We start from the raw sequence: 27,653 nt of genomic DNA on the forward strand, positions 1-27,653 counted from the left end.
TTGTACCTTGTAAATCTTATGTTATTTAATCCTTAAATTCCCACTGTCACCTCTTTAATGCAAGCCCCCTTTTTTTATATACAATTACTTCTTAACTCTGCTCTCTGCCAAGTTTCTCTCCACTCCAGTTTATCCTTCATTCTGCCTGCAAGTTAATTTTCCATAGAGTTCTAATATCATTTATTTGTTCAAAATCTTGCAAGCTTCCCAATGAATTGGCTGCTAACTCCTCAAACTGACAGAAAATCCTGTGCAATGTATCTCCATAACAACTTTTTAATTTTCTTTCTCATTATACTTTTATGAATACATGCTTTACATGTGCACATGCATATACATATATATAAACTATACCATTAATCATTCTCTAGCTATAGTTCATATTTTCCCATCTTTATATGCTTCCTTATGCCTTCAGTTTTACATGGCATCACCTCTAATCTCCAACTACCACCTCTGCTAAAGTAATATCCATCCTTTGCTTTTTAATTTTTTTAATGTTTATTTGTTTTTGAGAGAGAGACAGAATGTGAGTGGGGGAGGGGCAAAGAGAGAAAGAGAGACAGAGACACAGAATCCGAAGCAGGCTCCAGGCTCTGAGCTGTCAGCTCAGAGCCAGATGCGGGGCTTGATTCCATGAACCATGAGATCATGACCTGAGCCAAAGTCAGACGCTTAACCGAGTGAGCCACCCAGGTGCCCCTAAAGTAAAATCCATCCTTATACGAACATGAAATCTTTCCTAATTTTTTCCTTACTCCCATCAACTGGACGAGTATAACAGAATTTCCCTTTCTCTCTGCCCTTTTAGTCCCCATAGCACTTTGAATACCCCTTTGCTATAGAATCATGTAAATGCTTATATACATACTTAAAATAACTTCTCTCAGTATCTTTGTGCCTCAAATACAAACTGTGTCAGTTTGTTGAAGTGAATCTCAAATGTCACACAAATACATTCAATGTTTTCTTCATTCTAGTTATCACAAATGAAAAGTAATGACACATTTCTATTCTTACTCTCTTTCAAATGTAAGTGCTTCAATGGGTGATGTTCAGTAATACTGCACGATTATAGACCTTTCATAGAGCCATTTACTCTTCAGATTTTCATATATGGCTCATAAGTATTCCTTTACTTAATATTTTACCCACAGTTTGCTTTTTTCCATGTTGCATTTTTGTTTCATCATATAATATTCATAATTAAGTTATTAACAGGTTAAGATTTTATATGGCTTTTCATTTCTACTATTCCATAATGCATCCATTCTTACTATATTAGTAAGATTGTAAATTTTCATTTTATATTTTTGGAAAAAGTATAATGGGTGTGCACCCATTTTGAATTTATTCAAATAGCCAGCTGTTTATATGTAAAACCATAAACTCTATTACCAAAATTACTCTTGATAAGGTACTCATGTAGTAATAATGAAAATAAAAGTAAGGGGCACCTGGGTGGCTCAAGTCAGTTAAGCGGCTGACTTTGTCTCAGGCCATGATCTCACAGTTTGTGAGTTCGAGCCCTGAGTCAGGCTCTGCAGTGGTGATTCTCTCTCTCTCCCTCTGCCCTCCCCAAAATAAATAAATAAACTTTTAAAAAGGAAAATAAAAGTAAGCTACTTATACTAGTACTCAAAATAATATCACAATAATAATCTATCATTCAAAAAAATAATTTATCATTTGAAATAAGTCAAAACGTGAGCCCAGATTACCTGCTATCGTGTTGAGAAACATCAAGTACTCAAAATTTGAAATCTCTCTATGTTGCCATCGCTGGGTCATATTAGAAGCTTTAAAAAGCTGACGTGGACTAGCTAATGAAATACGCCTGCAAAAAACAGAATTTGGTGTAGAATCGATTTAAGCTTAATTACATCACAAAATAATGAATATCTGTGCTTATTCTATACATTTGATATACAAAATGATATCTGTATACTGTGAAAAGTTCTACTCATGTTATACTAATGAATAGAAGAAATATTTCAATGCACAGTTAATGGTTACATGATTTGGAATGGCCACAGGTCCATGATACATGTTGTATGCATTAAAGTAAGCCATTATTTTTTTAATATAATTTATTGTCAAATCAGTTTCCATACAACACCCAGTACTCATCCCAACAAAGTAAGCCATTATTAATATCTAGGTTCCATAAGTGTTGATTAATAATAGTGTGATTAATAACTTCCTGATTTACTGATATAAAAGGAGTTATAGTAATTGAGAAATGTATCTAAAATTGTATTCACATCTTTATTAATAGTTTTCTTAAAGATAATACATTTGTACACTTTAAATTTAATATTATTCTTATATACTCTTTATGACAGGGGAAAGAAGGATTCTAAACTCTTTAGGTGTCTATTCATGGGGTGGGATAAAGGTAAGAGAAACTATAATTTTTTTTGTACAGCTTAGTAATAGAAGACCAAGTTTTCTATGTTTTCTGAAAGCATGTAAGTAACAAAAGATGCAACTAATACTAAGTAACAGTGGAAAACAGGCGGCAGGATTATTACATTTAGAGTCTAGAACCAAGGACAAGGTAACTATATTTTTTTCAGTGTTATTTTCAAAGATATAATTTACATACCATAAAATATACCCATGTAAGTATACTATTCAATTATTTATTAATAAACTTCTAGAGTTGTGAGATTATCACCACAATGTACTTCAGAACATTTCACCACCACAAAAACTTGCCTTGTGACTGTTTAGTTAATCCCTGTTCCTATCCTTAGCTCTATGCAACTATCAATATGCTTTCTGTCTCTATAAACTTGCCTTTTCTGGACATTTCAGATAAATGGAATCCTACATCATGAAGTCTGCATCAGGCTTCTTCACTAACCATAATGTTTTTGAGATTTATCAATGTGGCAGCATGTGATTAGTAATTCATTTCTTTTGATTGCTGAATAGTATTCCAGCCTATGAGTATGGAATATACCACATTTTAAAAATCCATTCATCAGCTGATGGATATTTAAATTTTTTCCAGTTTTAGATTCTTATTATTATTCTACTTTGTATTACTATGAATATTCACAAATATGTCTTTATATGAACATATGTTTTCATTTTTGGAGCTGGGGGGGGGGGGGTTGTAGAATCCCAAGGGTGTAAATGCTGAGTTGTTAGTTGGGTTTAGTTTAACTTCTTAAGAATTTGCCAAATTAAAAACTAAATACATAAATAAATTTAAAGAAATTTGCCAAATTGTTTTCCATTTCAACAAGCAATATATGGAGTTCCAATTTTCCACATCTCTGCCAATACTTGCTATTGTATATATTTTTTACTGTAACCATTCCAGTGAGTGTAAAATGGTATCTTATTATAGTTTTAATGTACATTGTTGAGCAACTTGTCATGGCTTATTAGCCATTTGTGTACCTTCATTGGTGAAATGACTATTTAAATCTTTTCTTCCTGTATTCATTAAGGTTACTTATTGAGTTGTGAGAGTTCTGTATACATTCTGAATATATAAGATCTTTATAAGATACATTATGTACAAATATTTTCTCAGTCTATAGCTTCTCTTTTCATATACTTAGTGGTATCCTTTAAAGCACAACAGTTTTAAATTTTTATTAAATCCAATTTCTTGATTTTATCTTTTATGGATTATGCTTTTGGTGTCAAATCTGATAACTCTTAGCCTACTCCAGGGTCATGAAGCTTTTCTCCTATATCATAAATTCTTTGATACTAAAAAAAATTAGTTTTAGCTCTTAAATATAGTTCTATGACATACTTTGAGCTATTTTTTTTATGAATGCTGTGTGGTAAGTGTTGAAGTTCATTTTCTTGCATGTAACTATCCATTGTCTCAGCACTATTTAAAGATTATCCTTTCCTCACTGAATTGTATTAGTACCTTTGTTGAAAAATAACTGATCATAAATGCAGGGTTTATTTCTGTAGTCTCAATTTTATTTCATTGATTTATATGCCTATCTTTTTATAAACACCAGACCATATTGATCATTGTGGCTTTATAGTTAGTTTTTGTTTTGAAATCCGGTAGTGGGAGGCCTCTAACTTTGTTCTTCTGTTTCAATATTTTGGTAATTCTAATCCATTGCATTTCAGCTTCTCGATATCTCCAAATAAGTATGCTAGATTTTGATAGGGATTGCACTGGATTTATAGATCTGAGAAAACTGACATCTTAATCATGCTGAATATCTTCTGATCCATAAATATGGAATGCCTCCGTTAATTTGATATGTCTTTAATTTCTATCAGCCATATTTTATAGTTTTAATTGTACAAATCTTACATTTCTTTTGTCATCTAGGAATAAAGACATTTTTCCCCCCTTTCTAATCTGGATGTCTTTAATTGCTCCCTCATTCTCTGCATTTCTTGCTATACAGGCTGAAATCTCCAATATAATATTGATAGAAATGGTGAAAATGAGAGACATTCTAGCCTTCCTGATCTTAGGGGAAAGCATTCAGTCTTTCAACATTAAGTGTTTCCCAAATACTATACTTTTCTCTTGAGCTCGAACTTCCCATTCAATATTTCAGTAGGGACATCTCTCAGGAGTTTAAATCTCAATAGATCTAAAACTAAACTTCTCATAATCTGTCCACCCACCTCCTCTCCACAACTCCACCACCACCCTTAGGGAGACATATATACAACTATTTCTTCTCCACTGTTCCCAATATCAATAAATGCCACGCAGCAGATTAAACTGAAACTTGGCAAAACATACTGGACACCCCCTCTCTTATCCTCGTTACCTAACTAATCTCTAAGTCATACAAACTGTATGTCCTCAAAATTTCTAAACAAGAATGTCTCTCTTCAACTGCACTATTAGCACCAAATATCACCTGGATTTCCACAATAAATTCCTGTCCCTGAACTGACCCTCTCTTCTCAAGATCACTAACATCCAATAATATCTGCCTTCCAACACTCCTTAAAACATTCTTTTGTTTGCATATTTGTTTTTTAAGGAACTTCACCTTATTACAGGGCCTTTGCATATGCTATTCCCTCTTTCAAAGGTAAGCTGATTCTGTTCTTTCAAATCAAAACTTAAGTCACACAGGAAGATATTTCTGACCACCTAATCCAAACCATCCCATCTCTATTCCACTAATCATTATTATAACACCCTAATTATATCCCTCCTGTCATTTACACAATTATTTATTTTGTTTGCATATTTGTTAAAACATGCATGGGTAAGATGGTATCTATCTTGTGCACTGCTAGATGACAGGCACACTCTAAGTTTTTAAGATCTATTTAAATTGCTAATTTAATCAATTAACCTACTTCTAGCTTCCATTAACTGTGGAAAATCATTAAGATTTCCCAAGTATGATAACACATATTAGTTGATGAATAAAGCTATTTACATAAAGAAATTTACTATGCCATTCTAAGGTTGTAAGGTTCATCCTGAACCTGAAATTCCTCACTAAATTATAAAACTATCCAATCAAAATCTTCACTGGCATTAAAAAGCAACTATTTCTTATAATCTAGAAAGGCCAATTTTGGTGCCCTCTTTGCATAAGAGTTATACCCTGTGCTAGTTTTAAATATGTCCATAAATTCTTTGATATCTTCCACTTGAAGAAGTGGAGCTTTCCCCTTCTCTGGAGCCTGGGCTGTATTTAATGACTCATTTATGATAAATACAATGTAGCAGAATTAATGACCTACTCTACCTATCAAGGGTAGGTCATAAAAAGACATTGGGGCTTCTGACTCATTCTCTTTTGGATCACTTACTCTGGGAAAGTCAGCACCCATGTCATGCAAACATTCAAGCAGCCTATGAAAAGCAGATTTGATAAGACAGTTTTATTTCTTCTTTTCCAATCAAGATGATCAGTAGTTTCCTTTTCTGGTAATGCTTTCATGTGCGTTTGGAATTCATGTAACCCTGGTCTCATAGAATACCTTTAAAATTTTATCCTTCTTTTCTATTTTCTGTAATAGTTTGTTTAGAAATGATATTTTTTCATCAAACGTTTTATAGAATTTGTCAACGAAGCCATTTGAGCTAGGAATATTCTCTAGCTCAGAAGACCTTTAACTATAAATTCACTTTCCTCTGTAGAGGTATTAACGTTACCTATTTCTTAAGGAATCTGTCCATTTCATCTAACTTGTCTAAGTAGCACAGATTTGTTCATAATATGTCAGTATTTTCCTTTTAATATCTATAGGATCTGTTGTGATATCCCCTCTTCCATTCTTGATGTTGGCACTTTGTGTCTTCTTCTTCTTCATAAGTCATATATATGAGATATATATATCGTTTCATTTGTTTCAACAATGAAATGTTGAAACATGAAATGTTCAAAAATGAAAATCATTTGTTTCAACCTACTTTGGTTTGCATTTGATCCTCTTTTTCTAGTTTTTTCAGACAGAGGTTCAGCTGACTCAAAGCATTAATAATCATCATTACTATGAAACATACAACAGAAGGTTATGCATTTAAAAACAAGTAAGAAAAAATATTAATACAGATTACTTTCCAAAATTTTCTCATAAAACAGTACCTGGTTTGAGGCAACCCAAAACTGGTTCCAATACCAACACGAGGAAGATAGTTAACTACTTTCTTTACTGTTGCCGGGTCTGGGAAATTGAACATTACAGCAACTATGAAAAGTAATTTTTAAAAATTAGAACACGATATAGCTTCCTTCTTGGAAAACTAACTTCTTGGTCTAATAAATATTTACTCTTAGTTAAGGTATACAATTCTTGCCATATTACTTTTATTATAGTGCATATCAAGTTTTAGCATTAGTTTTCCAGAAGTGATAGTCATTTTACTTATAAACTCCTGAACCATAAACAATTTTCTCTAAATGCTGTCAGAAGTTCTAAAAATTGTTGTTGCACTAATGTGAAATGAAGCTGAGATTATCTAACTACAACTTTGAATTTACAAAAGTGAATTTTAACAAGTTAAATATATGTATCTTTGAGTTTCTATAAATAAATATTTAAGGTTTTAAGTTTTATAGTTAACAATCTAACACCAAAGTCTACACATATAGGTGCTAAATTGTCACTTTTATTTATTTCCAATAATTAACAGTTTAAAAATTATTCTCTTTACAATGTTTATGTTTTTAATTTATATTTTCACATAAAATAGAATGACCTAAAGGAAAACACTTCTGTATAGATAATAGTCAAATTTAAATGTCTCCTAATCATTTCTATTTCAATAATTACACATTTTGAGAATATCAAGAAACATATAAATATACATAAAAATATTAAGTATATGTTAATTATAGTCATGTATAAATTTCCATCCTTAAGAAATATGAAAATAAGAAAGTCAAAATCATGAGAGAAAAGTTCGAAGATATCAAATTGGATAGTCTTAAAATTTTAACTACATTAATTGCAATATCATGACCATATATAAGCTTGAAGTAAGTACTCATCTAGAAAATGATCCTTATTCTCTACCTAGCTTAAAAAAATTCACTCCAAAAAAAATTTGTCAATTTGGTATAGCTTTGAATACTGACATTACCAAGAAGTTTCAGGTAAAGAAAATACATGGTCATTCACTAAGTATCTAAAACATATTTGGAACTGACATATACATATCCAACATATCTTTTTAATATGCCATCCTTACATACCCATTATTACATTGAATATAGGGAAAACAACAACAACAAAACTAACATTAAGTTATGGCAGATAACCCAAGGCCATGGGGGAAAGGCAAAAGAAAAACACACATACAATAGCAAGGATGCATAAGAAATTTTAAAGGAGAAAAATGAATGAGGATGAGCAAGTAATAAATATTGTAATACTGAAACAAAATCTCTTTGGGACAGCAAGAATGCAGGCTGAACTAAAGCATGAAACATTCACTTGGTCATTTGCCTGAAAAAATAATGTTCACATTAGTTAGAAGACGTATGTATAGAAGAGGAGACCAAATAGGAAAGGGAAAAACATCTTTACCTAAAGAAATTTGTATTCTAAAGACACATGATTCCATACAGGGAAAATAATGTGTGCATGGAATATACATTATTATATGTAGACTTTTTTAAACGACAACTTGTAGATTATAGAAAGAGAAAATAAAACTTTAATCTACTTATGTATAAGGAGTAAGCACAGGAAGTCACTAGGCTTTATATTATTTTCCTTTGTATGCCTCCACTCATACCCAACAATGCTTTTACTTCAAGTTCACCTTGTCTCGCCTTCTTGTCTTAATGAATTTTACCAAGTTCCATTTTAAACCCACAAATTGAATTTTAGTTCTTTCAAGAATGATGTAATACAAAGCAACCAGGACACTTGAGTACCACTTTCTGATGGTCCCTTTATAAATGGCAATAGATTAGACAAAAGATTGAATAAATATATGAATCATTTGATTACCCTCTCCCCTTTCTAAATGCATCCACCTTCCAGGAGGAGTTTAAGCATCAGAGCAATATTGAGAATACCAAAACTCTTCAACTGATTAAATGGTTAGTTATTCACCATATTTAGAAAATTTTGCACTAATCTATGATATGGCCAAAAAACTAAAATTACTACAAATAATTCTAAGAATGGTCAAGGGGGAAAAACCCATGAAGATGCATGTGGTTCAAAAAACGAGGTCAGTATGACAGAGATTAGACTACAAATCACTACCTAACTGGGAACTATATGGTATGTTCAAAAATGAAATCCGAAAGAGGTGGAGGTTAGCTTTATAACAATTTACTTCTGAAACATATTACCTCTGTTTGCCATAAAGATCTCCAGAGCTGTATTTTGCAAAAGATAACGACGAGAAAAGATTGATCGTATCTCTGTGAACAGCCATTTTCCATGCAACCCTTCTGTATATGCCAGGATCTAGTGAGAAAAAAAATAAGCCCAAGTAAGTAACAGCAGTTGAATTTTTTTCTTGTTGTTTTTCCTCTTGAATAAAATAGAAAAGACCCTATTGAGAAAAATAATTTCTAAATATTGAAAAAACAGATACTGAAACAATCTGGAGGGAAACTAAGAAAACATATTGCAATATATGGAAAGGAAGCTTAATGAAAAAGTAGAGGAAAATTATAAAACATCTACTTACAAATATATTTTGAGCTTTTAAAAGCAGTGATGTAATCCTATTTATTGTTTTTCAGGAACTACACATTGCATTATTTAGTGACTGAGTTTTGAATCATTTTATGGAAAGTAAAGTTTTACATAAAACCTTAAAAAAGAAGGAAGGCCTCAAAAGAATACCTTATATGCTTACAGATCACATATACAATTCAGTTTCATATAATAATGATTTTAGAGTAACCAGAAATATTTTTTATGTATATGAGGGTTTTTCTTTTAGGTAGAGTTGAAACACAATGTTGCACTGGTTTCAGGTGTACAACATAGTGATTTAACAAGTTTATACATTATGCTATATGTTTACCACAAGGGCAGCTACCATCTACCCCGTTATATTGCTATTACAGTATCATTGACTATATTCCTTATGCTGTGCCTTTTACTGCAAGCCTGTATCTCCCTATCCCCTTTACCAGTTTTGCTCAACCCCCCACCACCCTCGACCTCTGGTAACCATCAGTTTGTTCTTTGTGTTTATAGGTCTGATTGTGCCTTTTATTTATTAATTTTTCTGTTTTCTTTTTTTTTTTAGATTCTACTGCAGAAGTACCTTTAACATACTTTAAAATATATATGTACAGTAAATCCTAAGAGTTCTTCTTTCAAGGAGAAATCTTCCCCCCTTTTCGTTCTATTTTTTAAAAATTTATATGAGGGGAGCCTGGCTGGCTGCATCAGTTGGGCGTTTGATTCTTGATTTCAGCTTAGGTCATGATCTTCTGGTTCATGTGATTGAGCCCCATGTCGGGCTCTATGCTGAGTGTGGAGCGTGCTTGAGATTCTCTTTCTCCCTCTCTCTCTTTGCCCCTCCCCAACTCTCTCGCTTAAAATAAACAAATAAACGTTTTAAAAATGTGTAAAAAATTTTTTTAAATTGTATCTATATGAGAAGATGCATGAACATATTGTGGCAATCACTTCACAATATATATAAACCAAACCATCATGCTGTATGCCTTAAGCTTATACAGTGATGTATGTCAATTATTTTACAATAAAATGAAAAAATATATATATATTTCATTTCATAGCTTTAAAAAAAATCACACTTTTAAGGTCACTATTAAAGGCAACAGTCACTCATTCACAAAGCACAAAGACTGACTGTATAAGAGGCTAAGTATCATTTTGTCAGCTAGGCTAAACACAAACCTGCAAATGAACTCAACATAATCTCTCTATGGAGTAGGTGGTTGTCAGAGTAACTTGTTACAATTCTTGTCATCCCATGTGACAGACGCAATAGCTTAGAATGCTTTGCCAACTCAGAGTAATCCTGTCTTTAGTCCTAAGCCACTTTGTTGCTTTGTTATTCAAGTTTTTTCTTTTAAAAAGTTCATTTCAAAAGCTTAATTATGAAGGTGTTAAAGGAAAACCAGATGTGGAATTTCTCCACACCAGTACTTCACCTAATATTAATTTAATAAAGAAAATGAGACATATTTACTATCAAAACGTGATGAAAATCCATGAAAGCAAAGTAAACAATTAAGCTATATCTCTCAAAAGTAACCACCACTAAACAATACAAATAGAATGACATGTGATTATGATACTGCTTTGGAGGGACAAAGACAGGATAAACAAGGAAAGGAAAAATAATTAATAATAAGAATTTATCCTATGAAAACTTTCTTTTCTATTTTTATTTCCATTTTCTAGATCTTAACTCCAAACAGATCTATATTCCTCAATGAAAAATGCAATAATGGGCAAAAAGCATGTACTTTGATTTTTCTAAAAATTATATTTCTGGCACCAAAGGATTTAAAAATGAAAGAACAATTCCAAGTCTCAATGTTTTTTGAAAAACAAAACAAAAATTCTAAGAACCAAACAACAAATCAAACTTTCAGTTTTAAAACTGGTGATATGGAAATCTACTTTCACATAGCCAATACCTGTGTAAGTAAGAGCAAAAGAAATAAACAGGAAAAGAGAGAACAAAGCTGTAGGTATTACTCTCAAGATTTTCTGAAAGCAGAGGTTGCATGTACCTCTTTCCCTCACCATAACCAGCAGGTTTAAACCTTCAGAGTCTATAGTGTTCTCCTACTTGGTTTCTCTCCTGATCTATACTTCTAGAGTCTACTATGACCAGAGGAGCCAAAGAAAAAAGATTTTTTAAAAAAGTTTAAAATACAAATTAGATCACATGCATTTAATAACCATCCAGTGGCTTTGCACTACATGGATAATAAACATGGAAGCTCTTTACAATTGTTTATAAAGTCTTACATCTGGGACTTACTGATGAGCCCAATTCATTCTTCTTTGAGGCCTTTTATTTATTGTCTCCTCTGATGTGAATGTTCTTCTCTCAAATCTTCACATGACTGGCTTATTCTTACATTAGATTCTTGCTTCAATGTTACCTCCTTAGAGAAGCCACTGGATCTAAACCTCACTGCCTCCATAACCACCTCTTGCCCCCCCAAACTCACCATATTGCCTTCACAACATTTATCATTACATGCAATTATAGTATCTGCTTGCTTCTCTATTGCCTCTATTTAGCACTGGAATCTAAGTTTTACCAGAACAAAGACTTAAGTATAGTCTATTTCCATTTTCTAGAACAATGTCTGGCACAAAGTAGATGTTTCTGAATGATTACATGAGTCAATCAATGGCAACCTAACCTCCATATATGGCCCAAATACACTTCATTTTAATATCATAACAAAATTTCAAGTAATTTAAAATGCCTTAAAAATGGAGATTTACATTATTATCAGATTAGTTTCTCAGGAAAAACTGGGGCATCCGTCAAACCTAGGTCTATCTGCCACATGGTAACAAATGATACACACTCACCATTTTGGCACAGTCTCCACTCATTCACTCATTTACTATTATCTGTCTAGTTTCCATTGGCATTTGAATTTGCCATCTTGGACCTATCAAATAGTAGACAATTCAATATATGTTCTTTAACACTTTATACCCCAATCTATCCAATATTACTAAGGAAAATGAGAGTCAGAAAAATTATATAGTTAATACAAAGTCCCTCAAAGCTAGTGGCAGAGTCTGGCCTACTCCCAGATTCTCTAATCCAAAAGTACAGAGCTTACATATATATACTACATTGTCACATTTCTAAAAAGGGGCTTAAAAGTTTGTTAACCTAGAACTCAATCCATCAGAATTTTAATGAACTACATTTGTCTTCCTGTACTTGGGTTATAGGTGAAAAAGGAAAGAAAACAAATAACAAGGGCTCTTCTAAGGTCTATGATATGCTATGAAAAGAACACATTGATATGAAAATTCTACCTTTTATATCTCTAAAGCTATATAAGAAGACCTGCTGCTCATAATGGTGACGTCAGTCATTGTAAGATCATGGTCATGCAACTAAACATTTAATTATATTCTAGGATACTTCAATTATTAACAGAAATAAATATACTAAAATACTATTATAAGATTGTAATGTACTGAAAATTTTTCAATTAATAAAAAATTCAATTTATATCCCATTCCTTTAAGCAATATAGTCATTTAATAATCTACTTGAAGTGGTATCCTTCTTTAAAATGCTTTACGAACATGGGGCGCCTGGGTGGCTCGGTCGGTTAAGCGTCCGACTTCGGATCAGGTCATGATCTCACGGTCCGTGAGTTCGAGCCCCGCATCGGGCTCTGTGCTGACAGCTCAGAGCCTGGAGCCTGTTTCAGATTCTGTGTCTCCCTCTCTCTCTCTGCTCCTCCCCTGTTCATGCTCTGTCTCTCTCTGTCTCAAAAATGAATAAACATTAAAAAAAAAAAATTAAAAAAATAAAATAAAATAAAATGCTTTACGAACAAATCAAATTCACAACTGCAGAAAATGACATAAGCCCCATGTACCCAATACTCAAATCCTAACTTTATGCCACATTACTGCATGTATTTAAAAATTAAGGCGCGCTGGGTAACTCAGTCGGTTAGGCATCTGACTTTGGCTCAGGTCATGATCTCGTGGCCCACGAGTTCGAGCCCCTGTCGGGCTCTGTGTTGACAGCTCAGAGCCTGCAGCCTGCTTCAGATTCTGTGTCTCCCTCTCTCTCTGCCCCTCCCCCACTCGCACGCTGCCTCTGTCTCCCTCTCTCTCAAAAATAAACATTTAAAAAAAATTTTTAATTAATAAAGCTTTTTAGATAGTACTGAAATTCCCATAAATAACCTTCCTGATACCATTTTCCTCCTTTGTAAGAGTCAATCACTGCCCTTGTTTTAAGGTTTATCATTCCTATGTCAGTTTTTATACTGTTAGTACATATATATCCATACATAATATCCAGCATTGTTTTCTATGTTTTCAAATCCATATTGAATGCAAGCCAGTAATGTGCTTTCAAAATTAAATATAAGCAGGTCTATTGTGTTAAAACTCAGAGAAAGAGAAACAGGAGGAGACACAGACAAAATTATTTAAAATTGCCAAAAATATCAAACATTGAAATCACACATGAAAACTAGCCTGTCTCCAAGAGAGTTAACAAATGAAATTCTATACTTACGGTCAAGATGGCGGGTTTAAAATAGAAACAAAAAATCTTTTAACTAATAGAATTAGTAGCTGAAATTGATACAATAACATTTCTTTAAAGTATTCATTAGGAAAAGGTGTCAGTACTGAAATGCAGCTGAGGCCTAGCTAAGCAAGAGGTTTATTTCTTATTGGAATAGTATATTCCTGGTCCGAGGCTTCACTTCAAAGTCTCTAGAGTTCAATTAAAACTGGATTAGGTAGAAGCAGACCCTTCTTTGGGACTTTCTGTTCACTGAAACTCTACATACACTGACAGTACCCTAGACAGAGGTCTAGCCCTCCAATGAATCAGTTGCTATGGAAACCGTATCATTACCATTGCACTGCAGTTATGACCCCCAATCTAAAATAGCTTGAAAGCTTAAGCCCACAGCACTCTTTGAATGTTTACCACCTTGTTTTAATATGGTTAGTATTAACAGTAGAAGTAAATTCACATTTCTTTTTTTTAAATAATTTGTTCAACAAAGATAATTTATTAGTTAAATGTTGAGGTAAGAGAGAGAGGAAAGAGAAATCGGTATTTAATTTTAAATATAAACACACACACACACGTGTATGTGTATATAACATTTCTTTACATTAAAATTATCAAACTCATATTCTTTAAAATTGTTATCTGAAAACTGTGCCTTCTGAAAAGGGATATATTATTTTCCCCAAATAATACACACAATGCTTTCTTCTATCTTTCAAATAGTATACTGTGAATACATATGAAAATTTCTTCACCCTGTTGCATTTATTAGCTTGAAAGCAAATAATTTTTTCACTTTCTCTTTAATCATTCATTTTGAAAAGCTTATGAATTTATCCATATAAAACTTTCCTCTAATTGCTCATCCTCAAGAGAGAACAAAACAGAAACATATTTATTGCCCAAATGCACAATACTTTTATGGACTATCAAGCTTTAGAAATTTTTAATAAAATAAACTCTAAATATAAAGTTGTAGTTGCTTCACTAAAGTAAAATAAAAGGTTTGGTTTTCAAAAACTATACAAACTATCCTCAATCAATTTAAAATGTTTTAAAACAATTTTAAACGGGAAAATATTAAAAAGTGATAAAATGTTTTACCTCAAAAATAAATATTTACACGGGTGTCTGCATATATAGAATCAGTAAACAACTTTAAAATACTATTCTTTCTAATGTTTAAGACTAGCTTTGCGTAAACTAGTCCCGAATATCTGTCAATTTTTGGAAAGGTTTTACTCATTGAGACAATTCCATATTGATTTCTGAATAATGTGATTAAAGAGTAAAACTGGATAATATATATGTCACCAAGAATACTTAAAATTTCATAACAAAACCATTTCCAAACTATATAGATATACTTAACATCAAGAAAAATGTTTGAAACTTAATATACAAAATACAAACTAACCATGCCATCAATTAAGCTATAACACCAATGGAAGGAAAGCCTAGAAACTATTCATATCCCATTTTCTTGAAACAGGATTATAAATTAGTCACAAAGATTATATCTTAATATGGGAAAACAGTAGATATCTGAAATACATTTAAAATGAAAGCACATATTGAAAAAATTTTAATAGCAGCTCATTACTAGATATATGTACAAATATGTTTTATTTATAATAATCGTCATTTTAACAAACTCATGGAAGTAATTTTAATCAAGTATTTTAAAGTTGTACCATTCTATTATTTACACAATTTTTGGATTTTGCTGCATATAATTTTCTCTGAAACTTGGTATCAAAGCACAGCACTCAAGAATTTATTCACAAATTTAGAATTTATTATTCTAATAATATTGAATTCTATTTGGCTTATGGATTTACTTCATCACCAACCATATAACTTTTATGTTTTCAAAGATATATTCTTAAAGTAAAACACAGAGGTCTTTCTTGAATTTAAAAATGACATACAGTTGACTCTGGTTGTAACTTTACAATACTACTTTTGTTATTAAATATATACCCATGAACACACAGAATGTGTCCAAACTTTGAAAAGAATAATGATAACAATAATACAAAAGTTATGAATATGAAAGAAAATTACCTTTTAAATTAATTATGAGTTATTTTTTTCCTTCTACATAGTAAATTTCTTCCTTTTGCTTACTAGGTACTATGATGTAGTACAGTATTCTCCTTAGCATTTTCATGGGTGACAAATTCAATTAAACATATTCATTACTCTAATGTTCTACTTGGCAGTTTAGTCAGTATGAAAAATTAAAAATATATAAATAAAATGCTACGTGACCTCTGTATTGATTGGGCTAAAATGGTTTTAGCCTGGGTGTGGATGATGGGGCAGCTGGGAGGGGCAAGAGGGGAGCACACAAACACATACACTCTTATGTTTTCTCTTCCAATTACTGAGGGAGATGATAAAACCACAGCAAATGATGTATCAGCTCATTTTATCTTATCGCTTTGGGGCTAGGTGACAATGAAGTTCATATTTCACTGGCTCCCATTGAAGATTGTGAAAATTACTTGCCCTCATGACCTGAAATTTCACTAGGAGACAGAAATTTCTCTTCTGCAAAGTAATGCAATTTTTCAGATGTCAACCTTTAGCCCAGCTTTAAAAATTAATTTCATTTATATTAACCAATGATATTGATATTTTCACAGCATGCTCTTTGATACATGAAGCACTGACTAGCAAATTGATGTTGCTTTAGATGGGCAAAACTATTTTATTTTAAGCTGCTATGGCAGACAGATTTATGGCAAACTGAAATTCCTATTTCATAATTTAATATTTGTGCTGGAGTGATGCACCTTTAAGCCCCCAGCCTGTAAATAATTCAGACTCCTTAGTTGGTTCTGTTTTATTTTCAATATTCTTCAGCTTAAAAATAATTTGCATTCTAAATGACATATCATAAAAGCCATCTCTTATTGAACATTTAATATATATCTTAATGAGTCAAAAGCCAAATGTGATCATGTAGAAACAGAACAAAGAAGGTATTTATATATCATCCAACTAATATTTAATTTTTAAAACATAAATATATCTGCATCTGATTATTTTTGAAAGAAGAATCCAAAATATACCAAAAAAAGCATATTAAGGAACATGAATGTATCTTACTTTATTTTTCTAACAGCACATGAGGTGAAGAGTTAGGCATTACATTTTCAGAAAAAGAGTAGAATAAACTTAGATAACTATCTGAATTAAAATAGAGATATTTGGGTTAGAGATACATTTTAAATACAAACATAATTTTTAAAAAGCCATAATGTCAATGTTATCATGAAGAAGCTATAGAAATGTTCTATCTGATTGTAGTATGAGATAGAGAAATACTATTAAAAAAATTTCAATATTTGTAGTAGTAAAAAGGTTACTAAAAGATATACAGTCCAGAATCTTAGCAAGGTTTATTACCTTTATCTAGTAGAGTTTTGCTAACTAACGTAATGTCGTGAGAGGACAATCATTACCACCAATACGTTGTCATTTTATCAGTAAATTAAACATAAATATGCATAAATTTATGCATTACTCTATACTCTTAGAGAAAAGCCAAGAAAAACATTTCCCAAATTTAGCTATTTTGTCCCTAAAATGATTCTTAATGTTGTTCTGGCCAATTTTCTATCCTCAAAATCACTTTTGCATTTTTTTATGCTAACAATGTGCAAGTTGTTTTTGCTGAAAAATACTTATATTTAACTTTTCCTTACATCAATGATATGGGAGAAATAGTGATATAAATTATACTTTATGTATACTTTACATATAATATTTGTGCATACTTTTTTTTAATGTTTTTATTTATTTTTGAAGGAGAGAGAGAGAGAGACAGAGCACGAGTGGGGGAGGAGCAGAGAGAGAGGGAGACACAGAATTCAAAGCAGGCTCCAGGCTCTAAGCTGTCAGCGCAGAGCATGATGTGGGGCTCCAACTCACGAACCATGAGATCATGACCTGAGCCGAAGTCGGACATCCAACCGACTGAGCCACCCAGGTGTCCCACTTTTTGTGTATACTTTATGTATTAGTCATGTCTCAAAAACTTAAGAGAATAACATGCTATAGTCATTAAATTCAGGCTATAAAGTAACATTTCCTATTATTCCACACACTGACCCTTTAAAGTCAGGAGCTTTCTGTGTCTCAACAAAAAGCTAAATTTAAATCAGCACTAATAAAAACCTAATTTTAGATATATTGGAATGTTCTATAATACACATTTATTTTTTTTTTGAGAGAGAGAGAGAGAGAGAGAGAGAGAGAGAGAGAGAGAGAGAGAAAGCACGCGCGGAAGCAGGGGAGAGGAGCAGAGGGACAGGGAGAGAGAAAGGGAGAGAGAACGAGAGAGAGAGGGAGGGTGGGGAGGGAGAGAGAGGGAGAGAGGAAGGGAGAGAGGAAGGAAGAGAGGGAGAGAGGGAGAGAGAGAGAGGGAGGGAAGGAGGGAGACAGGGAGAGAGAGAGAGGGAGGGAGGGAGGGAGACGGGGAGAGAGAGAGAGAGAGAGAGAGAGAGAGAGAGAGAGAGAATCTTAAGCAGGCTCCACACTGGACCCAGGGCTCAATCCCATGACCCTGATATCATGACCTGAGCTGAAATCCAAAGATTTGGGAGCTCAACTGACTGAGCCACCCAGGCACCTCTATAAAATATATATATAATATTATATATTTATATATTATATATTTATTATATATTATATATATTTATTATATATTTATATATTTTTAAAGTTTATTTTGAGAGTGTACGTGTGCATGAGCAGGGGAAAAGCAGAGAGAGAAAGGGAGAGAGAGTCTCAAGCAGGCTCTGCACTGTCAGCACAGAGCCCAGGGTGGGACTTGAACTCACCAACCTGTGAGATCATGACCTGAGCTGAAATCAAGAGTCGAATACTCAACTGACTGAGCCACCCAGGCGCCCCTACAATATATATTTTTTAAAACAATCAAAAGTCACAAACTATTTTTCTTCTCAATGCCAATTCCTACTTTATGAACTCATTCTCAATCTCAAATTGGTATCAAAAGCCCTCCCTAGATACATGAATTAAATCTTCAAGTTAGAGGCACCTGGGTGGCTCAGTCGGTTAAGCATCCATTTTTGGTTCAGGTCATGATATCACAGCTTGTGGGTTAATGCCCTGCATAGGGCTCTGTGCTGACAGCTGGGAGCCTGGAGCCTGCTTTGGTTTCTGTGTCTCCCTCTCTTTCTGCCCCTCCCTGACTCACACTCTGTCTCTCCCAAAAAATAAATAAAATTTTTTAAACAATTAAATCTTCAAGTCAGAAGTAATATCAGCCTGTAGCTGGACTACGTATCTCTTTGTAGCAGGTACAATACGATTCAACCACTAGAAGTTTCTCTGGTCGGGGTGCCTGGGTGGCTCAGTCGGTTAAGCACCCAACTTTGGCTCAGGTCATGATCTCGTGGTTCATGGGTTCGAGCCCTGTGTCAGGATCTGTGTTGACAGCTTGGAGCCTGGAGCCTGCTTTGGATGCTGTGTCTCCCTCTCTCTCTACCCCTCCCCCACTCAGGGTCTCAAATATAAATAAACATTAAACTCAAAATAAATAAACTCAAAAATAAATAAATGTTAAAAAAAGTTTTAAAATAAAATTTCTCTGGTGAGTAAGCTATTTAAAGTAATTAAAGGGAAAATCTCTATCTTCAAGAAATTTGCTTTTATTCTTCAAACAGCAAAAAGCAGAAATAAAATGCAAAATGGAAAAGAAAAAGTTACAAATAACTTAATGCTAACATCCTCAAATCCCCAGGACACTTTTCTCCTAATTAAAGGGAAATACTTTTCCACTTTATTATATATATATAATATATAAAATATATATATTTATTTTCCTATATATATTTATATATATTTATTTAGCTTTCCTATTAATCACTCAATTTGTTAGCTAGAGTCAGTTATAAATGAGTAGTACATGTTCCTATTTACTCCATAATAGAGCAAAAACTAAATATTATGCCCATATTCAGCTTCAGATATAGTCTTCCAAAAAGCTATTTTCTTAAAGAACTTAGTATATTACACAGAACTTTATGAATACAACTTAAATGAGATTTGGGGTTAACCTGATTCCACTGTGTAACTTAACAGTGCATACCCTCTCCAGACTGGAGTTCCTACTTGACGGAGTTCTTTGAGGCTAGGCCACTGATCTTAGGTGTCTTTCTTTTCTATTCCATTCCATTCTACTCCATTCTATCCTATCCTATCCTATCCTATCCTATCCTATCCTATCCTATCCTACTCTACTCTACTCTACTCTACTCACAACACCTAGCACAGTGCCAAGAATATAGAAGACAATGACTAGTGGATAGAGCGCCAGTCCAACCTCACAAACTATATGATATATATGATTCTAGGACACATGAACAAAAACATAGCAGAAAGAAAAAGGGGTGGAAAAATGAAATGTAAAACTACAACAGAGCATTTTTAAAAAATGAAATCCTAGGGTCAGAGTATTTAACTTCTGATCAAGATAAAGTAACAGACTGAATTTACCCTTATACACAAACAATATTTAAAACAGATGTATGGAAAAAATTGTTTCAAGACAGTAAACATCAAGAATGAAAGACAGTGGTCCTTGAGAGCTAAGAAATGGCGAGAGGTGCAAAATAACAGAGCTCCTGTGATCTGTAGTCTTTAGCTGAGTACTTAACAACCCATGTGTTTAAACAACAACAACAACAACAACAACAACAACCTGAGGCCAGGAAAAGAATTATCCCCCTAAATTACAAGGAACAACACCCAGAGATCAAATGCCTAAATACATACATACGTACATACATACAGTCTCATAGTTCATGGAGTCCTGGGTAAAGTACTCAGAAGGTTTTACCTTACCAGTGGGGAAAAATTAGCTATAAACTAAATGGTGCTCTGCTCTGGTCCTACCTAACAAACTTTAAAAGCAAGATCCAGATAGATCAAACTATTTCTAAGTACTTAACTGTATCACAAAACAATGCATTAAAATATCTAATATAACAAGGTAAAAAGCACCACAGCTGGTATTTATTTCAAAATTACCAGGCCTACCAAAAATAATCAGGAAAATATGACCCATAATGAAGAGCGAAATTAATTAAAAATGACCCAGAAATGACCCAGATGACAGAATTATCAGAAAAAGGATATCAAAGGGCACCTGGGTGGCTCAGTAGGTTAAGCATCCAGCTCTTGGTTTCGGCTCAGATCATAATCTAAACCAGGTCATGATCTCACAGTTTGTGAGTTTGAGCCCCAAATGGGGCTTTGCACTGACAGTGTGGAGCCTCCTTGGGACTCTCACTCTCCCTCTCTCTCTCTCTGCCCCTCCTCTGCTTACTCTGTCTCTCTCTCTCCAAAAAGAAAAAAAAAAAGAATATCAAATCAGATAATGTAGATTTTAAAGCAAAAATATTACTAGGGATAAAGACAGTCACTTCACAATGATAACAGATCATTTCATCAAGTGATTGTAACTATCCCAATTGTTTAGAAACTGAATAATAACTCTTTAAAATATATGAAACAAAAACTAAGAACTAAAATGAGAAAAACATAAATCCACAATTATAAACAGATTTCAACATTCCTTTCTCAATAACTGATAAGTAAATGAAAAACCAATAAGGATAAAGATATGAATAAGATTATTGACCATGACCCAAATGACATTTATAGAACATTACATCCAACAATAGAATATAAATTTACAAAAACAGGGCATATTTTTGGCCAAAAAACTAAGCTGCAATAAACTTAGCAGATTCATATCATATAAAGTATATTCTCTGACCACAGTGTAATTAAATTAGAAGTCAATAAGATATCTGAAAATTTCCCAAGATTTGAGAAATGAATATTATAATTCTGAAAAATCCACTGGTCTAAGAAAAAAGAAAAAAGAAATTAAAAACCATTATGAACTGAATACAAATGAAAACACAACCTGTAACTATTTGTGGACTGCAGCTAAAGCAGTGCTTAGAGGGAAACTCCTAGCACATATATTAAAGGTAAGAAAAAAAAAAAAAAAACGGTCTCATATCAGTGTATTCAGCTTCCATCTTAAAAAACTAGAAAAATAGCAAATTAAACCCAAAGTAAGCAAAAGATGTAAAAATCACAGTGAAAATCAATAAAAGAGCAAACCAAACAATAGAGAAAAAAACAATGAAATGAAAAACCTAATCTTTGAAAAGATCAATATAAACTTCTGACCAGACTAATCAGGCAAAAGAGAAAAGACCCGAAGTACCAACATCAGAAATGATATGAAGAATTATCAGATTAGGAGAGAGGAAACATCACTACAGATTATGCAGATACTAAAAGAATAATAAGGGAATATTATATGTAACTTAATATTACTAAGCTGGATGATTTTTATCAATGGACAGATTTCTTGAAAGACACAAACTACCAAAGCCTCCTCAAGAAGAAACAGATAACATGAATAGTACTATATCCATTAAAGAAATAGAACTCACAGTTTAAATCTTCCCATAAAGTAAATTCCAGGCCCAGATAGTTACACAGGTAAATTCTACCAAATATTTGAGAAAGAAACAGTGCCAATTCTACACAAACTCTTCTAGAATATTAAAGAGGAGGGAATACTTGCCAACTCATTCTATGAGTCCAGCATTACCCGTTTATTAAAACCAGACAAAAGCATTTTAAGACAAAAAAATTCAAGGGACAATCTCCACTTAAATATTTATGTGATTTCTTCTCTTAAGACTTCTTATGGGTACTCTATAAAATAAATGGATTGAATGTCTTCTCCAAGAGATGTTTTCCCAGTTTTCCACTATCCCAAATTTTCTGTGAATGCACCCACCTGTCCCTTACATTTCTCAAAAATGTCTATACCAGTTTCCTTTTGTCCTACATCCCAACTTGACTTCCTTTGGATTTTAGTCAGGTGGCTGAATTCTCAGCCTTCTCATTTTATACTGAGTGATTTCATCCATAACCACTGTTTCTAATACCAAACCACACAAGGGTGCAAGAATCTAGTAAAGAGACATTAGACGTAACCTTGGTGAAGTCAGTTTTAGACACATATATCCAGTCACTTACTAGAGAGCTCCACCATAATTACCTCTAAATTTTCAAATTCAACATATCTGAATTCATTTTGTCACCTCAAGAGCTATCATTAGTCTACTGGAGACTATGTTGGTAAACGGAGCCACAAATATGTAAACCACAAAAAACCCAAGTCATTCTAAACCTTAGAACTCGTTCCTTTGGATCTCCCTACATCCTTCTGCTCTTGGTTCTATATACAGAAATCTCCTTTGGAAAAAGTCCTCATCATGTATGAATACTTTTATAGACATATCTCATGTTCCAACCATGTCACACAATATACACACATCAATCATGCTATGCTGTTACAGGCTTACATGCCTTCCAATGTGTTGGGTCTTCCAATGTGGAAGACAATCTTTTAATGAGCTTGGTAGAGGAGGTGGTGGTGGTGGTTGTGGTAGAACAGTAGTAAGCAGTAAAAGCAACAGCATTATAAAATACAATTTAATTAGAGCTCATTCTATACCATGATTATGCTAAGTGCATTATTCCAATTAATTATCAAAATGGCACCATGAAATAAGTATAATTTTCACCATCTTATATATGAAGCAACAGTTATTGAGAGTTTATATGACTTAGCCAAAATCACATAACTGGTATGTGGGGTAATCCAAGTCTACCAGACTTCAAAAATGGTGCTCTAAGCCACTGCATATTATTTCCTCCATGGTGAACCTCTCCTCTCATCCTTAAAGGCCAAGACAATTTTTCATAAAACCTCTGACTTCCTAAGCAGATTCAACTGTTCTCTGTTTTGTGCCATCACAGGTCTAGTACCAACTCCATTTATTTGTAAATGTCTCCCTGATTACACAGTTATATGTATGTCTACCTAAACACATACACATTACTTATTTTTGTGAACCCTGAATACTTGGTACATTAGAGAACTCAACAAATGTATACTTAATGAATAAATGATGAGATTAACCATTTCAGATGAAAACTAATTCCTCATCTCTCACTACTTGCTTATACAATTATTCAAAACTAAATAAGACAGCAATCTCTAGACTTACTAAAGGATCAAACATTGTGTCTCAGCTCCTGGTAATGTCATCCAGTGGAGCAACAATCAAGGTTAGTGAAATTTATTGTTCCCAGAGAGAGTGGTTAAAATGATCTATCATTAAGTACTAAAGACCCAAGAATTTATTATTTGGTTTGCTTTAGAAATAACTTACTACACAGGGCACCTGGATGGCTCAGTTGGTTAAGATATGACTCTTGACTTTGGCCCAGATCATGATTTCACATTTCCTGAGATGGAGGGCTCTATGCTCTTGGGATTCTCTCTCTTTCTCTGTCTCTCTCTGCCCCTCTCCTGCTCACACACACACACTCTCTCTCTCAAATTAAATAAACATTTAAAAAAATAACTAAAAGGAACTTACTGTAAGATCAAAAAAGTGGATGCTTCTCTAAGAATTGAGAAAAAAATAAGCCCATGAAATATCATTGCCCTGTGATGCATTATTAGCACCTAAAGGAAAAATGTTTCCTAACACCTCAACCAAAAAAGTTCTGAACATACATGTAATATGAATTTGTTACATTATCTAAGAATATTAAATTCTGCTACAGAAGACAAGAAAACAAATGTGACTGATGAAAACCAAAAGGAATAAAAAACCACTAATGGTAAGATGGTAACTTACAAATTGAGGCAAAATTCATAGGCTACATTAAGTAGAGAGAATGAATAAAGTGATAGCTTGTGAGAAATAGAATTCAAAAAGTTCTAAATACGTACAGTAATTTTAAAGCTAGAAGTTTGTTAAGGCCTCTAAAAGACATAATATACTTAAATATGATGGAATAAAAAAGGGTGTTCTTTCAGATAAAGATGGACAGACCAAGTCATAAGATAGAATCATTCCAAATCTGCTTTGGGTTGCTGATATTTGTGTAGGTCTTGAGAATGAGGCAATAATTATCCCTTTGTTCCAGACATTTGTCTGTACAGCAAACAGCCTTGGCAGAGACAGTGTCTCATTTTGAGAGAACAGGGCTGGTTTGTTTACTGTCCAGTATAATAAAGATAATGATGCGCTTTGGGTTGGGGCAAAGGCCAAACTTTACTGACCATTGTAAACATTTTGGGTTTCTGAACAGTGAGGATGCTCAACTGGGGTGTAAACTCACTAGGTACACAGCATTGACCTGGGCCTCTTATGTTAGTCTCTTCAGACTGCCATAACAAAATATCATAGACTGGGTAGCTTAAACCACACAAATATATTCCTCACAGGTTGAAGGCTAGCGAGTTCAAGGTCAAGGTGCCAGTGTATCTGGTTCCTGCTGAGAGCTCTCTACCTGGCTTTCAGATGGTTGCTATTTATACGATTCTCACATGGCAGAGAGGTGGGAAGGAGGGGGAGATGGTTCTCCTTTTCTTATAAAGTCTAAGTTCAACTGGATGAGGGTGCCAACTTTATGAACCTTAAAAAAGCCTTAATCAATTCATTAAATCTTAATTATCTACTAAAGGCCCTACCTCCAGAAATAGTCACAATTGGGGTTAGGGTTTCAACATATGAATGGGGGATGAAGGAGGAAAGCACAATTTGGTCCACAGCACCCATCCACATCACCTCATGTAACTGAGGGACAGACATTTAAGGAAATTCACTCATTTAAATGTTTATTGTGTTTGTTGTGCTATAAGAAAATTCTTTATCTCTGACCCAGGAATTTCATGTCTTCTACCAGCATCCACAAAATTTTGCCAGAAAAAGAATTTGTTATCTTGCAAATAGGGTAAAATTTCAGACCTCTTACAGTTCTTGACACTCTTTTTTGGGGGGTGTTCAAAAGTAAGATTTGTTCAGTTATGGAAAATGACTACATATTTCATAAATACATTAGTTATTTGGGTTAATGAGCATCTTTTAAACATATAAAATAAAAAGTTTAATTTTCTTTGCACATTTGTGTTTTTTTCAATTAATTAATTTTTTTAAATTTACATCCAAGTTAATTAGCATATAGTGCAACAATGATTTCAGGAGTAGATTCCTTAATGCCCCTTACCCATTTAACCCATCCCCCCTCCCACAATCCCTCCAACGACCCTCTGTTTGTTCTCTATATTTAAGAGTCTCTTATGTCTTGTCCCCTCCCTGTTTTTATATTCTTCTGGCTTCCCTTCCCTTATGTTTATCTGTTTAGTATCTTAAATTCCTTATATAAGTGAAGTCATATGACATTTCTCTTTCTCTGACTAACTTAGCATAATACCCTCCAGTTCCATCCATGTACTTGCAAATGGCAAGATTTCATTCTATTTGATTGCCGAGTAATACTCCATTGTATATATATACCACATCTTCTTTATCCATTCATCCATTGATGGACATTTGGGCTCTTTCCATACTTTGGCTATTGTCGATAGTGCTGCTATAAATATGGGGGTGCATGTGCCCCTTCGAAACAGCACACCTGTATCCTTTGGATAAATACCTAGTAGTTCAGTTGCTGAGTCGTAGGGTAGTTCTATTTTTAATTTTCTGAGGAACCTCCATCCTGTTTTCCAGAGTGGCTTCACCAGTTTGCATTCCCACCAGCAGTGCAAAAGGGATCCTCTTTCTCCACATCCTCGCCAACATCTGTTGCTGCCTGAGTTGTTAATGTTAACTATTTTGACAGGTGTGAGGTGGTATCTCATTGTGGTTTTGATTTGTATTTCCCTGATGATGAGTGATGTTGAGCATTTTTTCATGTGTCGGTTGGCCATCTGGATGTCTTCCTTGGAGAAGTGTCTATTCATGTCTTTTGACCATTTCTTCACTGGATTATTTGTTTTTTGGGTGTTGAGTTTGATAAATTCTTTTTAGATTTTTGGATACTAACCCTTCATCTGATAGGTCGTTTGCAAATATCTTCTCCCATTCTGTCGACTGCCTTTTAGTTTTGCTGATTATGTCCATTGCTGTGCAGAAGCTTTTTATTTTGATGAGGTCTCAATAGTTCATTTTTGCTTTTGTTTCCCTCACCTCCAGAGATATGTTGAGTAAGAAGTTGCTGTGGCCAAGGTCAAAGAGGTTTCTGCCTGCTTTCTCCTCTAGGATTTTGATGGCTTCCTGTCCTACATTTAGGTCTTTCATCCATTTTGAGTTTATTTTTGGGTAAGAAACTGGTCCAGGTTCATTTTTCTGCATGTCGCTGTCCAGTTTTCCCAGCACCACTTGCTGAAGAGACTGTCTTTATTCCATTGGATATTCTTTCCTGCTTTGTCAAAGATTACTTGGCCATACATTTGTGGGTCCATTTCTGGGTTCTCTATTCTGTTCCATTGATTGGTCTGTTTTTGTGCCAGTACCATACTGTCTTGATGATTACAGCTTTGTAATACAGCTTGAAGTTTGGGATTGTGATGCTTCCTGCTTTGGTTTTCTTTTTCAAGATTGCTTTGGCTATTCAGGGTCTTTTCTGGTTCCATACAAATTTTAGGATTGTTTGTTCTGGCTCTGTGAAGAATGCTGGTGTTATTTTGATAGGGATTACAATTCTTGACACTCTTGATGACAACTAAGTCAGATTTAAATTTGCCACCCATTGACCAATTTCAATATGCCAAACTGGCATACCCAGTATTGTCTGACTCTGGCCCCTGTGGGTTTCATCAGCACAAGAAATGCAGTCAAAACCATAACTATTCAATGGGATAATTGTTTAGCTAAAGCTGTGACCAGGTATACTTGCTGCTGCATCTCTCCAATAGAGCCAGTATATTTCACTGGCCTTCCCATCTGTGGATTCCCTTGCTTAATACTGGTACTCATAACACTATCAACAGGGAAGGCTGATGAGACAGAGAAAGAGACATAACATTTAAATGTTA

General features: G+C 33.7%; 1 protein-coding gene across 5 annotated transcripts in view; it reads right to left on the reverse strand.

Moving 5' to 3' along the window:
• The window catches only part of LRBA (LPS responsive beige-like anchor protein), a 785,855-nt gene that overhangs the window by 197,857 nt on the left and 560,345 nt on the right, over positions 1-27,653 (reverse strand). For all 5 annotated transcript variants that reach the window (XM_049632267.1, XM_049632266.1, XM_049632264.1 and 2 more), the window contains 3 exons: positions 8,787-8,904; positions 6,564-6,666; positions 1,722-1,837 (listed from right to left, as the gene is read on the reverse strand). In XM_049632267.1, the coding sequence (XP_049488224.1) occupies positions 1,722-1,837; positions 6,564-6,666; positions 8,787-8,904 (337 nt within the window). The remainder of the gene's footprint in view (positions 1-1,721; positions 1,838-6,563; positions 6,667-8,786; positions 8,905-27,653) is intronic.

This window comes from Panthera uncia, chromosome B1 (assembly GCF_023721935.1).
Source record: "Panthera uncia isolate 11264 chromosome B1, Puncia_PCG_1.0, whole genome shotgun sequence".
In the NCBI taxonomy this organism is placed as follows: Eukaryota; Metazoa; Chordata; class Mammalia; order Carnivora; family Felidae; genus Panthera; species Panthera uncia.